Source organism: Anomaloglossus baeobatrachus, chromosome 2 (assembly GCF_048569485.1).
Source record: "Anomaloglossus baeobatrachus isolate aAnoBae1 chromosome 2, aAnoBae1.hap1, whole genome shotgun sequence".
NCBI lineage: Eukaryota > Metazoa > Chordata > Amphibia > Anura > Aromobatidae > Anomaloglossus > Anomaloglossus baeobatrachus.
In genome coordinates this window covers 253,808,819-253,821,133 of record NC_134354.1, presented here as the reverse complement: position 1 = coordinate 253,821,133, position 12,315 = coordinate 253,808,819, and the positions used below count along the sequence as shown (strand labels likewise).

The 12,315-nt window shown below is 46.8% G+C and overlaps 1 protein-coding gene across 1 annotated transcript in view; it reads left to right on the top strand.

Annotated features, from left to right (window-relative positions):
• The window catches only part of LOC142291306 (glutathione S-transferase Mu 4-like), an 80,869-nt gene that overhangs the window by 15,472 nt on the left and 53,082 nt on the right, over nucleotides 1-12,315 (top strand). Inside the window, exons 3-5 of the mRNA XM_075335748.1 lie at nucleotides 2,664-2,728; nucleotides 2,874-2,955; nucleotides 3,414-3,514. Of these exons, the coding sequence (XP_075191863.1) occupies nucleotides 2,664-2,728; nucleotides 2,874-2,955; nucleotides 3,414-3,514 (248 nt within the window). The remainder of the gene's footprint in view (nucleotides 1-2,663; nucleotides 2,729-2,873; nucleotides 2,956-3,413; nucleotides 3,515-12,315) is intronic.

Genomic DNA, 12,315 nt, shown 5'->3' with positions numbered 1-12,315 from the left:
CTCAAGGGACAAGTCTCAGCTCTATCAGTGCTGTTCCAGCGGCGTCTCGCCCGGCTGGCTCAGGTCCGCAGCTTCATGCAAGGTGCGTCTCACATCATTCCGCCTTATCGGCGGCCCTTGGATCCCTGGGACCTTAACTTGGTTCTCACGGTATTGCAGAAACCCCCTTTCGAGCCCCTTAGGGAGGTTTCTTTGTATCGTCTTTCTCAAAAGGTGGCCTTTCTAGTTGCCATAACTTCTCTCAGGAGAGTCTCTGATTTGGCTGCGCTCTCCTCGGAGTCACCTTTTTTGGTTTTTCACCAAGACAAGGTAGTTCTCCGTCCGACCCTGGACTTTCTTCCTAAGGTGGTCTCTCCCTTCCACCTTAACCAGGATATTTCCTTGCCTTCCTTCTGTTCGGCCCCTGTTCATCGCTTTGAGAAAGCGCTGCATACTCTAGATCTGGTGCGTTCTCTCCGGATCTATGTGTCTCGCACCGCTGCGCTTAGGCGGTGCACCTCTCTTTTTGTGCTAACCACAGGGCGGCGCAAGGGTCTCTCTGCTTCTAAGCCGACCTTGGCCCGTTGGATTAGATCGACCATTTCGGACGCCTACCAGAGTACTCAGGTGCCTCCCCCGCCGGGGATCAAAGCACACTCGACCAGAGCTGTCGGTGCCTCTTGGGCTTTTAGGCACCAGGCTACGGCTCAACAAGTCTGTCAGGCTGCCACTTGGACTAGCCTGCATACCTTTTCGAAGCACTACCAAGTGCATGCTCATGCTTCGGCAGATGCGAGCTTGGGCAGACGCATCCTTCAGGCGGCTGTCGCCCACTTGTGAAGTTAGGCTCCGCCTACTTCTTAGTTTTTTCTGTTTATTCCCACCCAGGGACAGCTTTGGAACGTCCCATGGTCTGGGTCTCCCAAAGGAACGATAAAGAGAGAATTTTGTTACTTACCGTAAATTCTTTTTCTTATAGTTCCGTATTGGGAGACCCAGCTCCCTCCCTGTTGCCTGTTGGCAATTTTCTTGTTCCGTGTGTTTATCACCGGCTGTTGTCGTGGACAGAGGTTCCGGTTCTTACTCGGTTCTACTTGTGGGTGGCTATTCTCCTTCAGCTTTTGCACTAAACTGCCTAGGACTGGCTACCAGGGGGTGTATAAGCTCAGAGGGAGGAGCTACACTTTTAAGTGTAGTACTTTGTGTGTCCTCCGGAGGCAGAAGCTAAACACCCATGGTCTGGGTCTCCCAATACGGAACTATAAGAAAAAGAATTTACGGTAAGTAACAAAATTCTCTTTTTTGTTATGTTTCATACTATGATTAAAGGCACAGATGCCATTACTGCGATCACATGTGGATTTTAATTTCCTCTCGATCACTAATAAAGATGTGTCTTTAGAGGGAACTAATCACTAGGTTATATAGGAAAATCCTGAAGTCAGTGCTATACTAGCACTATCAGGCGGCTTCTCTACATTCCTTTAGTGGTCAACTCGGATGTATAGGTTTTGAAATCCAAGAAAGTATAGTTTATAAAATCAGCTTCTTGAGTGACAGCAGCTGGGGATCAGATAATATCTTGGTGGGTATTCACTTATCCCCCCCCCCCCCCTCTGTTAGAATTAGCATAAGTATTATACAATCGATTTAATTTTTGACTTGTGAGACCTGTGTTGAGTCATACCCTTATAAACAGAATAAAGCTGACACTAGGAAACATTTTCTGTTGGCGGAGGCCCCGTCCCTTCTGGTTACATGGGTATGACCTCAGCACAGGAGTGTAAATCAAGGTGGTTGAGATTTCTGCGAGGGTGTGTGTTTGTGTACAGGGTGTAGAAGACAGGGAAGAGAATGTAAATAGGTTGTGGTCAGACAGGGGGAAGAGGTGAGTTTTCAGAAGTTAGCTAGGGAACAGAGGCAGGTGAAGATGAGGTCCAGCGTGTGGCCATCTTTGGGTAGCTGCAGAGGACCATAAGATCATTCCCTGCTCTGTGTGGATGACACGTACTCCATCATCCAGTCTTTCATTGTGCACATGCACTTCTCTCTGCCGTGCTGTTCCCTTTGAAGCGTATGTATGTGTATGTATATATATTATTATATTATATTATATAGCTGTGTGTATCTGTCCACTTCAGGAACTCACACGGTCTCATTTACAAAATCAAAATTTTGCAGACATGTCGTTTGACTCCGGGAGCGTAATAGACTGTTTTGAGGGGAAATTGTATTAATCCTGCACTTTAGTTATTTGTAACAAAAACGCTTACTTACTGTTAAGATGTGTGAGGTAATATATTGGCTCTTTCGGCAGCCTGGATATTAGGCGCCTATAACAACCAATCCACAGCTCTGCTGCTGTTTTACTACAGGTCATTGTTAGCAGCTCTGATTGGCTGCTATAGCCAATGAAGGACATTTTTGGTATGAGACAGCTTGTGTCAATTAATGATTTCGGTGATGAAAGGGAGTGCAGGAGAGAAACACTTGGTTACTATCCTAGGCAACGCTGGGTACTACAGCTAGTTGATTATGTAACTATTTTGAAGGTATTTTTGTAGTTTACAAAAACAAACTTGTATCGCTGTCAAAATATTTCTGGACCTAACTGTTAATGCAATGTACTGTATTTACCACCTACTTGGGTCTGTCATGAGTCTAATGCTTGTTTCTATCTACAGCCCCAGATTATGACAAGAGTCAATGGCTTGATGAGAAGGACAAGCTGGGCTTGGACTTTCCAAATGTATGTGAATCTATTCAAGGGATATTATTACTTCTAAGTGCAACTTGGTAATTGGGATTGATAAATAGATGTATTTCATGAAAGTAGTGAACAAGATTTATGTATACTACATCTTTGCTGGTGATACCAATTTTGTATTACACAGTTGCCATACCTTATTGATGGAGACGTTAAGCTGACGCAGAGTAACACTATAATGCGCTACATTGCCTGCAAGCATGGAGTGTGTGAGTATGGACTCCTAGTTTTCTTAAAGAATTTTTCCCAGACGCCTTAAAATGAAAATGGGGCAGGGGAGAGTGAGTGTATCTTATTACATTCCCCCCCCCCCCCCCCAAACCAATGTTTGTTTAAGGCCTCTTTTTCACACATGCGGCATTTCGCCAGATCGGTCAAACTCCAGAACAGTGTATTACTGTACAATGGCATCGTGGCAACCTCCGTTCACATGCTGTCATGTGACCGGAGGTTGCCGCGATGCCATTGTACAGTATTAACACTGTACTGGAGTGTGACAGATCCGGCAATCCGGCAAAATACCGCATGTGTGAAACGGCCCTAAGGGGGAGATTGCTATTAAACTTTGTCACTTAAACCCATAAGCTGTGCATTTTACACTTACGCACATGGTAACAATGATCATCTCAGCACAGTGGGAGCCATCAGTGATTACTGTGTTTTGCAGGTGCTAATACTGAGTGTGAAAAGAATATTGAGTCAATGATGGAAAATGAAGCCATGGATTTTCGGATGCGACTCATTTCTATTTCATACAACCCCAAGTTTGTAAGTAAATCCTCCAGAGAAATGTTAAATTAAGTGCCCTCTCCTCTCAATGCATGGACTCATAGCATTAGTATCAAACTGTTTGGTTGTTAGTGAACCTGTCAGGTGCAATGTGCACCCAGAACCATGAGCAGTTCTGGGTGCATATTGCAAATCCCTTTGATCTTTAGAAAAAAAGTGTATTTCTACAGATCTTTTATCATATGCTAATGAGCGCAGGGACTAGTCGCTAGGGCGTTACTTCCCCTGACTAGTCCGCACCCTTAGCATGGTAGGAAGCCCACAGGGGCATGCTACTCAATGCAGCATCACCAGCAGTTGTGTGTAACCTGTCTCCGCTGTTCAGAAGTCCCCAGCACTTCCGGTCATGCGCACTAACATCACTGAAGCTGGGACGTGTACAACCAGCGTCATGCGCAGAATGAAGCCGGGTGTACATGTCCCAGCTTCAGCGAGGTCTAGTGCAAAAGACCTGAAGTGCTGGGGACTTCTGAACAGCGGACACAGGTACGCACGTCACCACTAGTGATGCCCTGTGGACATGCTACCATGTTAAGATGGCGGACTAGTTAGGCGAAGCAACGCCTTTGCGACTAGTCGCCGGCCTCATTAGCATATGATAAAGATCTTTAGAAATACTTTTTCTAAAGATCCCTTTATCTATGCTACTAGATGCAGAGATTAGCAATATGCACCCAGAACTGCTCATGGTTCTGGGTGCATATTCCACCTGACATGTTCACTTTTAAGCGTTTGACTTCACTTCGCAGAAGCTCTGAGTTTAGCTCTTGTATATGGCTTCTACTTGAAAGTGAGTGATCACACAGCACCTATGGTAAAATCATGATATCAGTGTCCATATGTGTATGTATAATGGAATTCTTATGCATGTCATTTCATTATGAAAAGAAATTTTTATTTAGTTTAGGCCAGAGTCACACTTGGGAGTGTCTCACATCGCATCACCTGGCATGGCTGCACACCATCCTGACAGGAGCAGGTCTGTTGCATGTATCGCTATGCAGCTGAGACACTTCTGTCCGGAGAGTGTCAGGCCGTGCCGGGTGATGCAATGCGAGACTCGCGTGAGTTACATGCGAGGCTCTCACAAGTGGGACTTTGGCCTTTTAGAAGGGTTTCTTGAGGAAGGTATGTGTTGTCTCAAAAAAGATATGTACTTAATTGCATATTACATAGTGGGGAAAATATGATTGAAAGAATATAACCTGCAGCATGTTTTACTACAGAAATATCATGAAATCGGTACTATACAGTGCTCAACATAAATGAGTACACTCCTTTTTAAAATCTTACATTTCAATCAGTCTTGCTGAACACAAGATTTTCCAAAATTTTGACACAACTTGGTTTCATAGAACCTTCTTAACTCATAACATAAAAGTAGTGTTAATAGAGATGGGTGAACCCGCAGACGTTCGCCGGGTCTGGCTCGGACGGAGGAGGATGATATAAATATAAATGTCTGGTTCGGGACCGGCCTTGACAACGAGCTCCATACAAGTTTAAGGGATTTGAGCTTAAGTGTTATAAAATGGTGCTGCTAGGGGGGCTACAAAAGGAAGCAAATTGAGGATTAACCCAGGACCATTATACATAGTTTCTGCACGGCTGTCACACTGTTTCCAGGTACGCTCATGCAAACCTTATGAATGTTTACCCTCTGTGTCTTGGTTCACCTGAGATCACAGTTGGGGGATCATTGAAACAGCTGTGTAATCACAGCTGCAGCTTAGTCAGTGTCTGCCCCAGTGATCTGTCACATTTTCTAAAGTGACTGTGTGACGCTCTGGACCCCAGCCTCCTAGCCTAGGCTCCTAGCCTAGTCGGGGTCTGAGTACCCTGCCTTGGTGCTTGGCTTCGATCTGCTCCCCGGTTTGGTACTGGCGGGCCACCACCTGACCCCGGTCCTATGGTTCCGCTGACCTCCACAAACTCCTGCAGACGGCCACCACCGTCTGCCGAGCTTGCTGATTGTGCCTGGGCTCCGACCCAGACACACACACAGTTCTTACTCCTTTCACTTCCACCTCTCCACTTCAACTCCTCCTTACTTGCAGAATTAGTAATCACTAACCTCGAGCTTTGACAGCTGCCACCACTCCAGAGCAGTCAGGATGAGCTGGGTAAAGCACCAGGGTGGCTGCAGGTTATTTTTAGGCTGGGAGAGCCCAATAACCATGGACCTCCCCAGCCTGAGCACAATGTCCCCACCCCCCCCAGCTGTCTGCTTTATCTTGTCTGGGTATCAAAATAGGATACCAGACCCAACAATGCAGACGAGTTGAATGCTGCGATCAACCTGGGCTTCCATAACATCTCAGCAGTACCACAAGCTGATCGCCTCCATGCCATGCCGCATTGATGCAGTGATTCATTCAAAAGGAGCCCAGTGTTGGTGCATTTACTGTACAGACTTTTCAGTATTAATATAAAGAAATTGGTGTGCACTCTGCCCTAACGTAGAGAAGATTGAGGTGCACGTGAGAGGACCGAAGCCCGAGTAACAATATATAGGAATCACTGCACTCTCATGGATTATAAGAAAATATCAACAGATTCGTTTTTTGTGCCAGAAAAAATTTTTTTTATTTATTCATAAATCTATTTCAGTTATTAGATAAACTAAGTGAAGATGGGACGTTTCGGCCCAACAACGGGCCTTCTTCACGCCAAAATACACTAAAAAAATATAAAAAAAGGACAACAATCAATATATACATTATGGTACAATGTTAACATGAAAACAGTAGAGCATATGAAGAAGCATAAATAGAAATATTAGTATGTCGATATCTGAAAGAATGCAAAGTACAGTAATAAAATACATACTGGTAGTTTGTCATATAGAGAAGAAGAGAAAGAAAAAGAAGAGGAAGAAGAGGGGGAAGAAAGAAGGAAGTAGGCAACATGATGGTCTCTGTGAATGGTATAACATACCTCAGTAGTTATGAGGTGATTATTTCAGGTTCATTGCATACAAGAGTTTTTGTAGGAGGAGTTATCTAGAAAGGAACACCGCTTTATTTTATTGACTCTTGTACTAGACGTTTTAGACAACAGATCCTAAGGAGAAGAAGTGCAAGTATGAATGAAGGAATATTAGATAAATATTCTATGTTAGTACGACATTGCTGTGGGAATCTTTTACCTTAATGGTAAAAGATTCCCACAGCAATGTCGTACTAACATAGAATATTTATCTAATATTCCTTCATTCATACTTGCACTTCTTCTCCTTAGGATCTGTTGTCTAAAACGTCTAGTACAAGAGTCAATAAAATAAAGCGGTGTTCCTTTCTAGATAACTCCTCCTACAAAAACTCTTTTGTATGCAATGAACCTGAAATAATCACCTCATAACTACTGAGGTATGTTATACCATTCACAGAGACCATCATGTTGCCTACTTCCTTCTTTCTTCCCCCTCTTCTTCCTCTTCTTTTTCTTTCTCTTCTTCTCTATATGACAAACTACCAGTATGTACCGTATTTTTCGCTTTATAAGACGCACTTTTCCTCCCCAAATTTTGGGAGGAAAATGGGGGGTGCGTCTTATAAAGCGGTAGCGGGGGGGGGGGGGGGTCCTGTCTGAGGCGATCGGGCGGGTGCCTGTGGCTGCATGCAAGCGCCCGGGTACCTGTACTTGCATGCAGCGGCAGCCGGGTACCCGTGGCTGTGTACGGGCGGCAGCGGGTGCTGTGTGGGGTCGGCAGCCAGGTACCTGTGCTTGCATGCGGTGGCAGACGGGTACCCATGGCTGTGTGCGGGCGGCAGCCGGGTGCTGTGTGCGAGCGGCAGTCGGGTGCCCGTGCAGGTACTCGGCTGCCGCCCTCACACAGTCACCCATCTGCCGCCCGCACACAGCCATGGGTACCCGGCTGCCACCGCACGCAAGCACAGGTACCCGGCGGCTTGTACGCGGGGTGGGCGGGCAGCCTGCTGGCTGCCACTCTGTGCATGCGGGGCGGGCGGCTGTGCAGCTTACCAGTTGTCCGCGGTCCCACTTTCAAATGATGGCGCCGGTGGAGCTCTTGGATGAGAGCTCCATCTGCGCACGCGCTGCTCCGGGAGTCAGCGCGTGCGCAGATGGAGCCCTTGGATGAGAGCTCCATCTGCGCATGCGTCGCTCCGGGCGCCATTACTTGAATCGGGACCGCGGACACACTCCACCACTGAGCCGTCGCCGCCGCTCCCACTACTGAGCCGCCGCTGCCACCACTGAACCGGGACCGCGGACACACGCCACCACTGAGCAGTCCCTGCCGCTGCCACCACTGAGCAGTTGCCGCCGCTCCCACCACTGAGCCGCCGCCGCCGCTGCCACCACTGAACCGGGACCGCGGACACACGCCACCACTGAGCAGTCCCTGCCGCTGCCACCACTGAGCAGTCCCTGCCGCTGCCACCACTGAGCAGTTGCCGCCGCCGCTGCCACCACTGAACCGGGACCGCGGACACTCACTGCACCGGCCTGCTGCACGGCTCACACGCCACGGCTGCTGCCGCCACCACGGACCCCACGGATCCTGCCACCGCGGACGCCACCGCGCCTGCAACCACGGCACCTGCAACCACGGACCCCGCTGCCACTGACCTGCCGCGCCTGCCAGCACAACCTGTGCCTCCTGTGACCCCGCTTCACCACCACTGCTGCCCCCCTCCGGTAAGAGAACACCGGAGTATAAGACGGACCCCATTTTTCTTTTTTTTACCTTTTTTATGTCTAAGTTTGGGGTGCGTCTTATATTCCGGTGCGTCTTATAAAGCGAAAAATACGGTATTTTATTACTGTACTTTGCATTCTTTCAGATATCGACATACTAATATTTCTATTTATGCTTCTTCATATGCTCTACTGTTTTCATGTTAACATTGTACCATAATGTATATATTGATTGTTGTCCTTTTTTTATATTTTTTTAGTGTATTTTGGCGTGAAGAAGGCCCGTTGTTGGGCCGAAACGTCCCATCTTCACTTAGTTTATCTAATAACTGAAATAGATTTATGAATAAATAAAAAATTTTTTTTCTGGCACAAAAAACGAATCTGTTGATATTTTCTTATAATCCATGAGAGTGCAGTGATTCCAGACTTTTCAGTAGGCGCCAACATTTCTGACTTTTAAAATAATTTTTTTCAGTTGGTCTTATATAATTATCTAATTTTCTGAGATAATGACTTTTTGGTTTTCATTGGCTGTAGGGCATGATCATTAACAGAAATAAACACTTGAAATAGATCACTCTGTTTGTAATGACTATATATAATGTTTCACTTTTTGTATTGAAATGTAACTTTTTGATATTCTATTTTATTGAGGTAGGTATGTGTCTATAACCTATATATAATAATTTTTTATTTACAGTGGTACCTCGCTTAACGAGTAACTCTCTCTTAACGAGAATTTCGCTTAACAAGCAAAGCTTTCTGTAAATTTGTAACCCGCTTTACGAGAAAGCTTTGCTGGACGAGCGAAATTCTCACCTCACACACTTCCGGTTTCGTCAATCTACCACACTCTGACCCGCACTTGCACTGTCCACACACACACACACACACACACACACACACACACACACACACACACACACACACACACACACACACACACACACACACACACACACACACACACACACACACACACACACACACACACACGTACTGTACTATGCTCACCTTACCTTCCGTTCCACCGCCGGCCTCATAGTTCTTGCAGTTCCCGGGTACATCGCGGCGAACTACAAGTACCATGAGGCCGGCAGTGGAACGGAAGGTAAGGTGCGCATATAATATCTGTACCTTCCGTTTCATCGCCGACCTCCTGGGTCCTGTAGTGCGCCGCGCCGCTCTGCTCCTCTCCAGGCATCGGCATCCATAGCAACGAAGCAGGAACTTCCTGGTTCCTGTCACCGCTTGTCAAAGGCAGCGCGCTGGCCAATCGGAGGCAAGCGGCTCTGCCTTTGACGTCAGCGCTCTGGCAGGAAGTTCCGCCCTCGTTGTTATGGTCACCTGATACACGACCCGTACCGGAGAACAGCAAGTCCCAGGAGACCGGCGATGGAACGGAAGGTAAGGTGAGCATATAATATGTGCGTGTGCTTGTGTTTGTGTGTGTTTGTGTGTGTTTGTACATGTGTGGAATGATAGAATAGGGGACCAGGATGGGACATTTAACACATTGTGGAACGGATCGTCAGCATTGCAATGATTTCCTATGGGAAACCTTGCTCTGCTGAACGAGTACCTTGATTAACAAGCACAGTCCCAGAACGGATTGTTCTCGTTAAGCAAGGTTCCACTGTATACTAATATCCTAACATGCCACTTATTGCATTTCACTGCAGTTTTGTGACCCAAAAAAAATTCTACAAATTTTTATATGTACGTCGACCACCTTTTACTCGCTATGATTCACTCAATCTGCCTAAAGGACACTGTTCTCTCCTGGTTGTCCTATGTTTCCAACTGCCCTTTCAGTGTATCATTTGCCGGCTCCACATCTTCTCTTCCTTAGTATTTGGGTCACTCCAGGTACAGTCCTTGGACCTCCTCTCTCTACTACACTGCACCAATTGGACAGACCATAAGCAAAGTTTGGCTTCCTGTACCTTGTTTGTGTCGATGACTCAAATCTATAAATCTCTTCCCCCCCCCCCCCCCCGCGCGCTGTACTACAGAACACCTGTGTCTGCAGTTTCAATCCTCATGTCTACTCTCAATCTGAAACTTGACCTTTCCAAAACTGAGCTTCTACTCCCTCCATCTACTAGCCTCCCTAAACCTGACATCTCCCTCTATGTACAGCACCACGGTAAAGCTTAGGCTGCAGGCTCGCTGTTTGGGTGTTATTCTTGATCGATCTTTCCTTCAGCTCCTATATCCAAACTGGCCCACTCCTGTAGCCTGCACCTCTAGAATCTGCCCCTTACTCCCCATGGAAACAAAAAAAAACCCTCACTGTGGCCATGATCTACAGCCTTGATTACTGTAATTCTCTATTAATTGGCCTCCCGCTCACTTGACTTTCCCACTTCTCAGTCTATCCTTAAGGCCCTGTGCGCACTTACCGGTTTTTCCCGCGGATTTCCTGCGTTTTTGCTGCTTGTTTCGCTGCAGAAAATGTTCATAACCTCTCTGCAGTGAATCACCAGCAAAACCTATGGGGGAAAAAAAAAATGCTGTGCGCACTAGGCGGAATTTGACAGTTGCATGTTTTGCTGCGGGATTCCTGCAGCAAAAACAATTGCATGTCACTTCTTCCTTTCCGCACATCGCTGCGGGATTTCACTCCATTGACTGCAATGTAATCGTGAAATCCCGCAGGGAAGTGATGTCATTACGGGAAGCGGAGCAGAGAGTAAACACACACACATCAGAATCACACACAGACATAGAACACACATACAAATCAAAAGGAAATATAGAAAAAAAAACACGTGGGCTCCGCCGTATTTTTATCTTCCAGCCGAGGTATACACACAGCGGCGGCCCGGTATTCTCAGGCTGGGGAGGGCGGGGGGCAGGGTTAATGTCCCCTTCCTCCCGCAGCCGAGAATATCAGCCGCAGCTACCCCGGGACTGTCGCATGCATTATGCGACAGTCCCGGAGTGTCCTCGGCTCTTCCAGATGCTGTGATGCGGTGGCTATCTATGTGACAGCTGACATGATCAACCCGTAAGTAAAGTGAATGAACACACACCGAAAAATCCTTCATTTTAAATAAAACACAAAAAAGCTCCTGGTTCACCCGTTTATTAACACCCCCCCCCCCCTTCCCGAAACACACAGCTCCGGCGTAATCCACGAAGGTCCGGTGTAATCCACGTCCTGCGACGCTTGCATCCAGCCGCGACTGACACACTGCTGAATGCAGCCTCGCAACGAGACAGCAGAGGTAACCACAAGTCATTTCCCACGGCCGGTAATGTGAACTCACTACCGCTCGGGAGAAATGCAGCGTGTGCTCACAGGGACTCTGTCTATCTATCCCTATCTATCTCTCTATCTATTCTTCTATCTATCTGCTATCAAAGAAGGAAATTACGCGGGTGCGGTAATCTTTCAGACCCTGCGGAATTTTCTTAAGAAAATTCCGTTTTCCAGTGCGCACAGGGCCTAATACTGCAGCAGTCCATCCTTAATACTGCAGCCAGGGTTACCTGTCTAGCTAATCGATATTTGGACTCATCTGCTCTCTGCCAGTCATTGCACTTGCTGCTGCCCATACATTATAGGATCCAATTTAAATTGCAATTTAAATTGCAATAGCAAAAAGGAGGAATGATCCAGCCCACCAACCGACTCAAATTGAAGCAGGGAATGTCCGTCTGACCAAACATGAAAGTTCAGATATAAAATCCCAGCTCCATAAAAATTCCCAAATTTCTTCAAGATTTTAAAAATCCATAAAAGCAACATGTTTCAAACACCAACATGTATTTGTTTTCAAGCTATTTTATTTTTTCTTTGTCGCTCTATTGGGAGACCCAGACAATTGGGTGTATAGCTACTGCCTCCGGAGGCCACACAAAGTATTACACTTAAAAGTGTAAGGCCCCTCCCCTTCTGCCTATACACCCCCCGTGGGATCACGGGCTCCTCAGTTTTCATGCTTTGTGCGAAGGAGGTCAGACATCCACGCATAGCTCCACTGTTTAGTCAGCAGCAGCTGCTGACTATGTCGGATGGAAGAAAAGAGGGCCCATACTAGGGCCCCCAGCATGCTCCCTTCTCACCCCACTTTTGTTGGCGGTGTTTGTTAAGGTTGAGGTACCCA